The sequence below is a fragment of the Osmerus mordax genome, chromosome 22, assembly GCF_038355195.1.
Source record: "Osmerus mordax isolate fOsmMor3 chromosome 22, fOsmMor3.pri, whole genome shotgun sequence".
Classification (NCBI taxonomy): domain Eukaryota; kingdom Metazoa; phylum Chordata; class Actinopteri; order Osmeriformes; family Osmeridae; genus Osmerus; species Osmerus mordax.
Window position 1 is genome coordinate 6,788,565 of NC_090071.1, and position 13,593 is coordinate 6,802,157.

At 43.6% G+C, this 13,593-nt stretch overlaps 1 protein-coding gene across 1 annotated transcript; it reads right to left on the minus strand.

Annotated features, from left to right (window-relative positions):
* Positions 1-858: 858 nt before the first annotated feature.
* On the minus strand, positions 859-10,303 carry anos1a (anosmin 1a). Its single transcript, XM_067260696.1, has 14 exons — positions 10,112-10,303; positions 8,650-8,697; positions 5,111-5,176; positions 4,559-4,781; positions 4,246-4,430; positions 4,028-4,157; positions 3,428-3,633; positions 2,819-2,951; positions 2,501-2,626; positions 1,950-2,038; positions 1,649-1,820; positions 1,299-1,534; positions 1,049-1,190; positions 859-920 (listed from the first exon to the last, which is right to left on the minus strand). The coding sequence occupies exons 1-14, from the start codon at positions 10,301-10,303 to the stop codon at positions 865-867; spliced, it is 2,004 nt and encodes a 667-aa protein (XP_067116797.1). The 3' UTR covers positions 859-864.
* Positions 10,304-13,593: the final 3,290 nt, after the last annotated feature.

Below are 13,593 nucleotides of genomic sequence, written 5' to 3' on the forward strand. Positions count from 1 at the left end.
TAATTAGAAAATCCAAAACCAGAATAAGATGTGTGTTTAGGGATGCACAACAGCCTACACAATTTAGTTCTATACCCTTTGGAATGAACTTTAATAAAAAAACGTATTGTTTTACAGGGTCTCTCACAGTTTACAAAAGGGCAAATTAGAAAGAAACTCACATCCAGTGAAAGATACACAATAACAGTCTACTGTACAATGCTTATCCTTACATATGAATACACCACTACAGACATAAATAAATACCGACAAGCACTATTATGTACAGTATTTACAAAGCAGATGGTTGGCAGTATATAATATTCAGATCTTTGACAACATATAGAGTAACATGGTCATCATAGTTCTGTTGAGTGACAAGAGGAAAGTAATACAAAAGGCATCATGCCAGGAACATTGGGTTCTTTCATGCCGGATCACCAGACTGACTGAGTAAACATCATGTAATATAAGCTATTGTTTACCATAAAACATACTAATTAACATGTCCTCATGCGAGTACAGGGCTTGTTCCACAACAGACACACTATGGGGTATAATATGGTCATCGTCATCAGTAATGGGCTGGAGCTGTGTAAAACCAGAATGCTTTCCTTCTTCAATCAAAGCGGACCCTCATGTTTGACAAGATTATTTACTCTCTCAGAATGGCACTATAATTTAACAACTGTGGGTGTGGGGAGTTATTTGGCTTGTATCTGAGGTGATTTGGGCATTAAATTTGAGCCATTCACGGTATCTCTTTCAGAGGCAGTACATGTCGTTTTTTTTTACAGATCAGTTTGTGAGGGAGAAACCTTTCAGTGGCAACACCACTGGTAGTTAAATATCTCCTGGATCTTTGTTGTGTAACAGGTAGGCCATTCAGTGCCTCTCTATCATAGGCTGGTGCTGCTGGTGATGTTTCCTAAGTCTGGGTCCTGAAAGACACAGAAAGTGACTTCAATCTACTGATGAGTAACCGGTGGCAACATGACCGTGAGGGGCTGGGAGAGACCGAGTCATTGTATGAGTGTCTGTGTGTGTGTATACATGTGTGTTTTCTTACGGTGCTGCACAGCAGGCATGGAGATCGGGGTGTGGAAGGTGCGGGTGACGGCGGGACCCTCCCCTCCTGTCCCGATCACCTGGACCTCCAGTCTGTAGAGGGTGGCCAGCCTCAGGCCAGACACCACCAGGAAACTACGCTCCTGGGGAGGAGGGGAGAAAAAGACGTGAAGAATGCGACAAGAACTACGAGCAATATGTTCTGTTTCATTTCGAGAACGAGCGGCATTGTCTTGTCTTGGAGGGCTTACCGGGGGCAGGATCTGGGACTGGGAGATCAGGCTGTTGGGCAGGTTGTTGTGGCGGCTGGAAGGGGAGACCTCGGCCCATGTGACCTGAAAGCCGGTCAGCTGTGGGGAAGCAGGAGGCGGGGCCAGCTCCCAGGCGAACACCACTGTGACGTTTCCTTTGTGAGCCATGAAGGACGCCGTCAGGTTCTCCACCTTGGTTGACAGCTTTGGAGGGGTCACCACCACTGGAGCAGATCATGAGAAGGAGGGAAGATAGAGAGTAAGTGGGTGAATCCACAGAATAAAGGACTCCTAGGTATATGAAGGGACAAGATGTTTTGGGTGTTAAGATTTAGGCTGCCACAGCTCACCCATTGCCCCAGGACAGGCGATGGTTTTTGGGCTCTTGGCTTGGATGGTGGCACAGGAGGGAGTGAAGAAGCTGGTGCTCTCGACTTGGGGCCGACCCTTGGTGCCCAGAGGCTGGAGGAGGACCTTGTACTTACAGGAGAAGAGCAGATCTGGAAGGCTGATGAAGTTCTCCTGGTCCAACAGAGACAATAAAGAAAATAAAGTGGAGGTCAGCCTCCAGCTTAGAAACACGGGCAAGCTGCATTGCCTCATGCTCTTTCACCGGGTTTGTTTTTTTTGTTTTGGGTGGACTTGGGTTACCTGGGTGATGACCTTCTCCATAGGCGTGGTCTGGTTGTGTCTGCAGTATTCTGGGACCCACTGGACACGGTAGCGCACTATAGAGGGGTCTGAAGGAGAAAAACACGTCACTTTTCTAAAGGACCATGGGAAATGCATGTACAGAACAGCACAGGGTGCAAAATAAGGTCAATTGAATACAGGAGGACGTAAAAAAGGAAGCATTAAATCTGATTTCCTCATGCATGTGTAATACTACAATGTGTTTACTATCTTAATCATTGGTTGGATGGCAAATATGACAAGATGGCAAGGAGGCTGACTCTCTGAAATCCTGTTCATACACATCACAGTCTCAGGTATCTACTGTACCTTACCAGCTTTGAACAAGGCACCCTTTGTGTCAACGGCTGTTAAAAAGGAATTATAATCTCTCTGTTTACACGACCACAGAGACAGGCGGTGTTCTGCGTGAGGCTGGAGGATTTCCTCTGGGACTGTTGTGGATTAATATCGGGGCAGGGTTATGTCTGGGGTTCCCCTCGCAGAGCCTGGCTTGTGTCGCAGCTTACCTGGGCTGCTCTGCCAGTACACTCGCACCTGCAGCTGCCCGCCCTGGTAGAAGGGCGTGCCCACATCAAGCACGTCTGATGGGGGTCCCACTGGCGTAGTACTGGAGCTGGCTCGCCGTTCCTCCTCTGAGTTTTTCAAAAAGGACCAACATAAATCTCATCAAATCCAACATTGTGATTTGAATGTCCAACCTGCAACCTTGAAATTGGAATCCTAAAGGCTTAAGCCGGTCTTGTCTGGACTGGATTGATCTGTGTACATCTTATTTGAGTACATAAGTGAAGACAGGTTTTTAGCTGGGTGTGTGTGAGACATACTGAGCTGAGTGGAGAAACGGAGGCTGGCCTTGGGGCTCTTCAGGGGGGTCTGTCCCCAGTAGGACACAGCCTGGACCTCCACACTGTAGCTCCTGTTGGCCCGCAGACTGTCCAGGTCCACATAGTCCTGCCACTGTACACAATACACACACAGACACTCAACACATTGATGTAATATGTGTATATTGAGAACAATATATGGATGAGTTTCTCATGGAATTCCTCTTCTTTCTACATTCACAGTCGAAACTTGTCTGAAAGGGCCAATAATTACTGCGAAAGAGATAAAAGGTAAAGTAACTATTTGCATGCTATTATAATTTCCTTTTGTGAAAGAGAGCTGAAAGAGAGCTGACTTTGGCTATTCCAGATCCATAATTTGCAATGAATTTGCCATAGGGGACAACAATGTGGTTTCAGTTGGAAGCATCCAATTCAACAGTTTCATGCCATCAGAACCACACTCTTGTTGTTTATCTTCTCATTCTTAATTGTGGCTCGAGGACAGACAGGATTGGCTGAGGAACAGACCTCCACATTAGTCCTTCCCCAGGGGAAGCTGTGATGTGCCAGCGTGTCTGAACAAAACAAGGAGAGACAGGGACTCACCCCTCTCACAGTCTTCCTCCTTTTCATCTTGGATGATGTGGTGGCATCCTCGGTGGCAGTCCAGCTCCAGGCCACCTTTATGTGGTGAACGGGGACATCCAGGTCTGGGGACACAGCCCACTGCACCCTGACGAACACAACCCGGCCAGTGCCAAAAGTCATGTTGGTCACCCTCAAGTCAGATGGGACAGGGGGTTTGGAGGGGTCTGTGAAGGATATCACTGTGTTATCAATTGTGAGTCACTGTCAGTCCCAGGACTGGAGGAACCAATAAAATGACAAGCAAATGTCCATTAAAGCCATGTAGGGTAACTGTGGAACTGTCGATGGCTAGCAGCCAAAGTAATTAGTCTGGATTCAACTTCATTACAGTCAGTGCATATTGCCTCAGGGTGTTTTAGCCCATCTCTCTGTCTCTTTCTTTCATGCTATTCTCTCTCTCTCTCTCTCTCTCTCTCTCTCTCTCTCTCTCTCTCTCTCTCTCTCTCTCTCTCTCTCTCTCTCTCTCTCTCTCTCTCTCTCTCTCTCTCTCTCTCTCTCTCTCTCGCTCGCTCTCTCAAACACACGCACGCACACGCACTCAAACACACAGACAATGACCTTTTCTGGAGTGGATGTGGCGACTGGGAGTGGTGAATCCTCTTGTGCCATGGATGTTCACTGCGGCAACTCTGAACTGGTACCACCTGCCAGCACGCGTGTCGGCCAGCCAGGCTTTCTCCTGCGTGGTCTAGGAAGACAAGAATGGAGGGAGTTGTGGGGATGCAGAGAAAAAGACAACAATAACTGAACAAGCAAAATGAAGACAAAAGTGTCACCTGTGCTGCTGTCTCCCAGGGGGTAGCCGCGTCCTCGCTCGGCTGGATACCGTAGTTCCACCTCCTCTGGAGGACATAGACGACGGGGTCGGCAGATACATTGAACCTAGAGGACCAGCGCACCTCCAGTGGGCCTGAAGGAAGCTCCTGGAAGATCAACTCCTTCCTGGGCTTCAGAGGAGCACCTGGTCGGGGGGTTAGAGTGAGCAAAACACACCTTACATTTGGAGGGGCCTGACATTGCGTAAAAGTTCCCCAGCGTTTGAGTGTTCAGTCCTTTGACACCGTCTGCCTGTGGCCTCTCTCGTTCTACCTTTGTAGAGGTTCTTGGGGGGCTGGCAGGTGTGCCCACAGCCATTGGAGCAGCACTTCTTTAGGGTGGAGCATTCTCCGTCCTCCTCGCATGACTCCACGCAAGCCGCCGCGAAGCCGCTAGCTTTCTCCGGAGGGGGGCACTCCCCCTGTTTCACCACCACAACCGACTGCAGAAACTCACAGCTCGTGAGGCACTCCCCGTGTTTCTTCTGGAAGGAGCGCTGAAAGGGTGCGGAGGGGGGCAGGGAGACCAAGCACATGTGCTTTACTACTAAAGCCAGATGACTTATTAAAAGAGAAAACTGATAGAAAAGATCAGTGTCTGATTACTTTGCTTTCTGGGAATAATAGTGGACTGAAGAGGACTGTGGGAAAATATTTTTAACATTATCACTTTATTTTGCCTGGATGGTATAATGCTTTCGTTAAACACCAACATGTTTAATGTATTATTATGTACATATGACAAGTATGGCACTGTAAAGCTTGTTGATAGGTCATTCACAAAAGAATGCTACACATTATAAGACAATAAGTAAGAGTGTTATACCTCACAAAGGTCCCAACACTGACTTCTCCTCTTTATCTCCCAGGAATCCTTGCAGGGCTCCAGACACTGTAAGCAAAAAAGAAACTCTTGACACCGTTTGAATTGTCTTAACTTTAATACTGTTGAAAATGAAATAAAACAACATCTTGAAGTGTGTTTAGAAGTGAGTTTGGTGTAGCAGGTTGTCGGTCAGAACTGTTGTCCTCTCCCTCTGAGAGTGTCTCCCTGCATGAGTAAGCAGGACCGCCAAGGGGAATACTCCTATTTCCAATTTCATGCTGTAATGAAACACAGTGGTAGCCATGGTGGAGGTGGAAAACTTTGCACAAGGGCAGACTGTACAGAGACCATCTAAATGTTACTGTGTTGCCATTGAGTCGTATCCCCCACAGTACAGTACACACCCTGTGAACATGTAACCCTCAGACATGTCTTTTAGTATTATGGAGGCAAGAGGGACACAGTGACGTTTTAGGGATGTTTGAGAGTGAAAGTAAGAAACACGTTTGACTTTTATTACAGTCGAGGAGTGTGTATAAGTGTGAATGTGAGTGTGTATGTGTTAAGGTGAGAAAAGGGAGAGATGGGTGTTGTTATTAGCGATGGTTGGAAACTATGAATAATGAGAGAGAAGGAGGCGTTTAAATGCAGCTGAGGTGCTCACTTTATGGAGCAGGAAATGCAGAAACCCTGCTGAGCCCCAAGGCCCCATGGCAAGGACTGAGGGGGGCTGGAGGGGTATCCTGACATTGAAATAACTGTTCCATTCCAATCATCACTCCTGCAGCACTCCGACAAGGTCTAGCTTCCACATCAGTAATGCTCATACATCACTCCCAGGCTCCTTGAGAGACGTCCCTGAATAGTAGCTCGTACAGTGCGCACCGACAGATCTCAGAGTGTATAGAATCCCAGAGTCTGGCATTCTCGTGGCCATGTCTGCTGTGAGTGTGCCAGTCCTGCCACCTCTTATCTAGCCACACTGGTCTCTATGAGGAGATGGCTCCTCTAATTCATACTGACGGTATGCCACCCCCCCCCCCCCCTCACCCCCACCACTATTGTGCCCCAGCGTCAGTTAGTTTTCCGCCCCATTTCAATCTCTAACCGACCATTTGCTTTTACCGACGCAAATAAAGCTGACTTCTGGGACTCTGACTGACAGTGAGTGGAGGAATGCGAAGGCAGATTCTTTTTGTCCTTGGTGCATAAATTGGATGCGAGGCTGGAGGTCAATCCTGATTTAACTGTTCACTTAGCTCGAAAATGTTGACCTGCTCCAAATTGGACAACTATGCTCACTCTGCAGTGTGCATGTGCCCATTCTGCCGTGAAAAGGAAAAACAGCTCTCTGTAAATGTCCAGCAATAATGGGCCGAGCAACTTTCTTGCTGATCGAGCATAACGTTGCTCTTTTTGGTGCCGGCACTAACCCACAACAATGTTTGATTCTCTGCCTAGATTACGCCCTAGAGGAAAAATCCACTGTCTATGTCGTTTCTTCCAATTTCTCCAAATTGCACCAGCTTTGAGTGGCTTCCAGAAACCATTCTCATGTCAACACCAATCTACAGTTTTCTGTTGAGAATACTCAATTGTGTCATGCAGTACGGTCATGTTTGAGGCGAAGAAATGTAGCACCAAAAATGGATTCTAGGCCAGGGAGTGTGAGGTGACTAATGGATGCCAAACATTGTTGGACCGACTAAGACAGTGACGTGGTATGCGCTAATGGTTCATATAAGCATTCTTACTTAGGGAGCTGAGAGGCCAGTGTCATGACATAGCAATTACGACAGTCCGTAGCACATAAATGAGGAGTTAGTATGATACTCCCATAGCACGCTAAGCTCCCAAATGAAGAAGTGACTGGACTTAGAGTCAGAGTGTGCTAATCATCCACAGTAGCTCTAATTGACTGTCGGCCTGGAGGAGATAGTGACAGCAGGATTAGCATTCAGTCATTATCACAGGACTCTGCAGACAGCATGACATCGGGGCAATTGACCATGGGCTGAGTGAAGGACTAGCTGACAAGACATAACTACCATGTAAAACAGTTAAGGTTTTTTTACAACATTGCTTTTTCCACTACTTCTGTTACACATGCTGTCAATTAGGAGAGTCTTTGGTAAACATAGTTCACACACACATACATACAGTATGCGGGTTGTGTTACCATCAAAACAACATTATGCATATTGCAAAGGAACAAATTGAGCCAGTTCACTTGACATGCAATGATTTCTTCAACGAGAACTCCTTTGATCAAATGCTGCAACACATGAAAGGGAGTGATATTTGTTTGTATTTGTAGAGATATTTTAGGAACAGGACAGATATGAGTCAAATCTTGGAAGCCTATCAAATCCCTGTTGAAGTAGTATTACAGGTATTGCAGGAATAGACTTAGTAAGAATACATGTTTTCTCAACAGTCTTTTATGGCTTAAAATTAAGCAATTAGGTGCCATATAATTAATTTCTATTTTCAACAGGATTTTAATTGAGAGGGCTCGTTCTTAATGACTGAATCATTAGACTTAACTGAACATTGATTGTGAACAAAACAACGAGAGCCAATACACTAGCATGGCCCAGAGACGACAGAGGGAGATTTGACCTTGGAGATGAGGAGAGATGTAGAATACTTGCTGAACAGTTGGACACAATTATTTTCTCAAACAGAGGTCAGGACCTGACTTTTGGACCTTTGAATCTATGGGGCTGTCATATGGACAGCCACCACCAAACAAGCTTTTACAGCAAAAAGAATAACCAATCGAGATGCCATTAAAACTGACAGCATTTTGTCTCATAACATTAATTAGGTACAATTAATGGACTAAATCATTCACTCTGTGATGATCTTAATGCAGACATACATCTGTATCTGCAAGAGGGAGCTTTGATAATGCAGTTTATGGGAATAACCTTATCAGCAACATGTCGGCAAAATTTCACAGTCTTGTAGAGAAGACGTGGTTATCGAACTGAAGGCCTGCTACAGCAAGTTAATGTCTTCATTAACACAAATAAAAATACCTCATTAGTCAAACGGTCAATTTGACTATATTATGGTATTCTGGGGATGGCAGGGGTGAAATGCTGAACCTCTATGCATCTCTATCCATCTATGCTGAATCTCCACACATGACACATAATACTGTATATATCCACATAATATATACGTTGTGGAGAAATGGCGCAATCCCAGCCTGCAAAGCACTTGTTTGTGCCTGTAGTGGTTGACATGATGAATGAATGTGCACCCAATGGGCCTAAATGTGATGTATAGAGGTACAGTACATTACTGTACCTTGTTCGGTGATGTATGGTATTATGCTCTTCAGAGAACTAGGTAATAGCAGCAATGGCAAATGCTTGTATAGTGATTTATGGTACTATTTTCTATCATGGTGACTTACCCTGAGGGTTCCTTTCTGAAAATAGACTATTTCCTCAGATTATTTCACAATAGATATGATTTCATTCAAGCAATGGTTTTGTATGGTATGATGTTTAAATCATGTGTGTTACCTTAGCACATTGTTTATGGCTTTGACACCAGCTGAGGGACCCGTTGACCTGTAGAGAGCAAGGAGAGGATGTGAGAGGAGAGAGGGAGAGTGAGAGGAGGGAAAGGGTGTGATGAGTCAGGGTTAAACTGTCAAATACTAATGAAATCAAATTAAATTGTATTCTGTAGTACCACTGATACAAGATTGTAATATAATCTGAAGAGACAGGATAGAAAATAGAGCATGACTGTAGGAGGCCAGAACCTCTTCTCCGGAATTATACTCTAGTGATATTGACCACCAGCATATCATAGTTGAACATTCTATGAAACACATTCTCTTTCAAAACCCTCAGACAGGAGCTTATCAATATGGAATCAGTGAGAGTTCTAAGCACTGAACTTGCTGGCTGGAATCTGAGGAAACCCGAAGATACTATCATCTTAATTATGTCTGACAAAAGATTCAGTTTATTGGCCCCTACTGCTGAAAATGAGCATTCCCACTCTGTCAAGTGGTAACAGTCAGTCATTGTTATGCAGTCTGACATAGTATCCACTGCAGATAAGGACATATCTGATCTATGTCCCTCACAGATGGAGAGGGAGGGATTGACTCGTCCATTTAGCAATGACCCCGCCACATCCTTCCAGGGTAGTCATAATACCCGTCATGTCTTGACCTCTGCAAAAGGTCATAAATGAATTTGTGGTTTCCATTCCTACGATAATGTCTTTTACAAGTGTCACTTTTCCCTGATACTCTATGGATATACAATGCACACTATGTTTCATAATAGGCTACTGGGAAAATACAGTACATTCTTGTTTTGCATTACAAAGAATCTAGGGCTACTTGTTATAGTGGAAGCAACTTTGTACTGTAAATAGGCCTGTAAAAAGTACATATGTTTTGTATGGGTGCATCTCCCATATGTAATGGTGGCCCTCAATGTGATCATGCATGTCTTTGTCAGCTCTGTGTGGCCTAATACAAAGATGGACCAATGTTTTTGCAGTAGGGCACATATCTGGCTGAGGGGATCGGTATGGATGTAATCAGGATAACAAGAGTGTTTTTAGTCAGGCCAGCATACCCCAAATGGAAAAAAAGTATGGAAAGAACTTTTAATGAGGCATATACACGTGCAAACGCACATACAAACACAGGAGGCATCATCATGTCAACATCAATCTGCTTGAAGGTTTGAGATTTTCGCCATAGCTGTCTGTTATGGATAAGGGATGGATGAAATGTAATCCACGTTAAGGAATTTATCAAATGAGTATTGAATTATTTAAAGCAAATTCATAAACACATGATTTAAAGCACATTTAAAGCAAATTTAATTGGGATATACTTGAGCCTTTAGACTGTCACACATAAATGATGATGAACGCATACGTTGTGATACTATTATCCTATAGTTGGGTCGATTTCAGTCAAATTTACAGGAAAGTGCACGCGCTATTTGAACTTACCTGAAAGTGTTTGGAGAACGTCGTGATGCTCGTGCTGTGTAAACTGAGGCACCGTGACGCGCACCTCGCGCGGAAAATACTATTCATAGACGAAGAGTCGTCCTGCTTCTTAGCATAAACATTCCCCAGGCTCAAGAAGAAAATAGTCCACAAACAAAGTCTCGTAAAAGCATCTATACCTTTAAGCAACATGATTTTGAAGCACTGTTGTCTTGCGTTGGTGTAAGCAGGTTGGGATATCGGACATTTAGTGGATGCGGTCAGGGACTCGGATGAAACTTCAACCATCACTAAGGGAGGAGCCACCATCCCAGGCCGAACTTCCAATGGGAGTTAAGAGAAACGCTGAGTCTATTCAGGTATTTTGTTTGCAGGTTTACCTGGTTGTCCATTAGGGCTACAGTTTGGACTCCCAAATGCTGTTGGTGGTATCTGTTTCAGCCAGACCACCCAACTCATTCCCCAAATCCCGTTTGAGTTTTGTGTTGTTAGGAGTGTGAATCTATGAGCTGTAATGCCCCACTTTTACTCCACAATTATTGCTGAGTCTAGGCACCATTATGAAGGTTACATTAACGCAACAAATGCAATTCTATAGATTCAAATGACTCAAAGGTGGTGTAGGTTGACACTAAAGTGTAGGCCTGTTTTATACACAGATCTTGTTTAATGAAGTAAGACAAGAGAAGCATGCATACAAATAAGAACAAGTTCAAATCATTGTATTCAAATGAACTAATCTAATGTAGGTATTTCATACGTTAATATGTGTGTCATATTAATCTAGTTATCTAGTTCATCTATATTACAGAGGCACGTGAATATAGATGTTTGTGTCCAACAGAAACCTTTCTAGCAGGGAGGAAGTCCTTTTTTCCAGGGAACCCCATAATTTTCAACGGTAGCTGCAAAACAACTATTTTACGGAGTAAACCATAAAACTAAACACTACCATATCTTGCAAGGTATCTCTCCACATTTTGGCACTCATTTACCTTGCCCAAGGACAGGAGGAAGCGTGACGTGTAGGAAATACTGAAGAAATCCTCTTTCTCACAAGTATGCTGTAATGGCCCCTGCTTTGTATGGGAGTTTCCTAGGGTGTTAATGAGGTACCCATTCCTCTGCCCTCTTAGGATTTATGGGGCAGAATGCTTCATGGAATCACAGCAGCTGTTCTGTCTGCAAAGTAATGAGCGTTTACAGGTGAGGGATTTTAACACTAGATTTAGAGCCAGTGTCGGGTCAGCTGCATTTACCTTCTTCACTGAGAAAATCAACAAACCAAGTGTCTCTAGACCCTAGTGTTGCTTGGTTCTCAAATAACTATCTTTGGGAGCTTTGCCTGCTGTTAGAATGCCATGTAGCAACTCTCTAATTCTTGAGAGTTGCTTTTTCAGATAAAGCTGTAGAATAACGATAGGCATGGCTCCCCTGGTGGTCAACCTCAGGTGACTGTGAGAAATGCATCACTTCATTTTCTCCGACTTCTCTCCAGTTTTGAAAGTTGCTCACAGTATGTTTTTCTTACAAATATAAAAAAAATAACTTAGGGGGGGGAAAAATTTATGACCTCATTACGGTCCTGTGTGTATGCCAGTTATTATATAGTGTTTAATGTGCGTGTGTGTGCGCAGACCTGGGGTGGGGAATCCTAGCAGGTGGTGGAGGGAGCATGGTGTTGGTGTGGGGTCCTGGGGTCTCCTGCTGACTGCTGAAGGATATTTCCACATCCCTCCCAGCGCCCTTAAAGGGGGAAGCCTCCTTTAATAGAGATCTCAGCTCATAAAGTTGGGGATCCCCTGTGATTATAGGAGTGTGCATTATGACCTCCTTGGGCGTGACACAGGTTTGTTAGCTACTTCAGCTCTCATTACTCTGGTGGGGGGGGATCTCTAGTGTGGTGCCTTTACACTCACACAGAAACAATGTGCTAACAGTAGAGTATTCCGTAAACAATACACAATTCTGCTTTCTGTCTTGTCTAGGAAAGGTTACAAGTAACATTATACTAAAGGCTTCTTGTGATGTATGTGAGTAGTTATCACTCAATATATTGATACTGTAGTGACATAATTATTGACATGGTGCTTGTTCTATGAGTAATGGCTTGTGGGCTTCAATACAGTGTCCTATTGATTGTAGGAGGCTGACATCTCCATAGGAAAACAGTTTATCTTCATAAGCAGGGTGAAATATTAATGTATTAATGTGAAGTTATTTAGATAATAGTGATAATCACAGTGCCAATCTTAAACACTCTATATAAAATTAATCCTAATCAAGCATGAATATGTGAGACACAAGGCCTGATCTGGGCAGTCTTTATACTGTCTGGCAAAACAGTGTGACACGTTACATTTGTAAGAGCTCTATTGACATCTAGTGGACGGAAGGTGTCATCATAGTTTTCAAGGACAGCAAATATTAGTCTGTTACATACTGTATGTGATGTGGCATAATGACAGGTATGACACAGAGGGCCCTCTACTTTCCAGCCACATATGTTACAGTAATCCTGCTCCAGCCAACTGCTTCTTTGATTTATTTGGTGAAACCACTATCAATCCAACTCAAACAGGAAGAAGGTGAGAAAGATCAGACAAGAATGAGGTGCATTTCTCATATTTGAATTTATATATGACAATTTTGGGGTGTAGTAAGCATTAACACACAGAGAGGCTAGAATTCTATGAACTTGGAAAATTACAATAGGTGTAATTCATACATGTAATGCAGTCAGATAATCTGAAACGTTCCTTGGTCATCGATTGAAAAAAATGGATCAAATATCATAGATATTTATCAGTTGCAGCGATCAAAAGAGCAGCATCTGACATCGATGCTGGAGTTAAGTCCCAGAATTGTACAATCTGATTTCTTCATGCATCTCTTGAAATATGAGATAGCTGAGGAGGAAGAAGAAACACAAAAGGTTAATACACAATACAACACAGAAACATTTTATACTTTAAATAGTACTGGTTTACCAGTTACGTAATCATTTGTGACTGGTTACTACTGTATATCAAGGACAATTCTGCTGTTCATGGATAATACAGTTACAAAACTATTATGATATAAAAAACAAAATTAATAAAATACATCACTGTCATCTTGGTTAATTACATTCCTTGTAATGTATTTACATGCAACCAAAGTGTCTGTGAACCGAGTCTGTTATTTTATTGCAACTGATGAGATACATTTTGTATGCTGAAATATTTTGAACTATTTCAAATAGTAATTAAAACGGGCCTGCTGGGACTATACACTATGTTGACAGAGTTAGATAACTGTACTTACGGAGTGGAGGCTTGAAAATAACCGAGCCACACACGTCAAAGCCAGATGGGCAGGTCTCTATGGTGTTCGTGCAGCGTGAGCCTGGAGAACCTGGGACACATCGATTGCACTTCAAGCTGTCTCCTGGAGAAACAAGAAACCAGCCTTGTCACTTGCAGCCTAAGGAAGATCATATT

Bases quoted from the DNA above. Each gene is read 5' to 3' on its own strand.
- anos1a (XM_067260696.1), bottom strand. From the start codon at position 10,303: ATGTTGCTTAAAGGTATAGATGCTTTTACGAGACTTTGTTTGTGGACT. The intron at 4,158-4,245 runs GTGACACTTTTG...TTGTCTTCCTAG, and splicing joins CCTGGGAGACAGCAGCACAG to ACCACGCAGGAGAAAGCCTG. The intron at 921-1,048 runs GTAAGAAAACAC...TGTGTCTTTCAG, and splicing joins CATGCCTGCTGTGCAGCACC to GACCCAGACTTAGGAAACAT.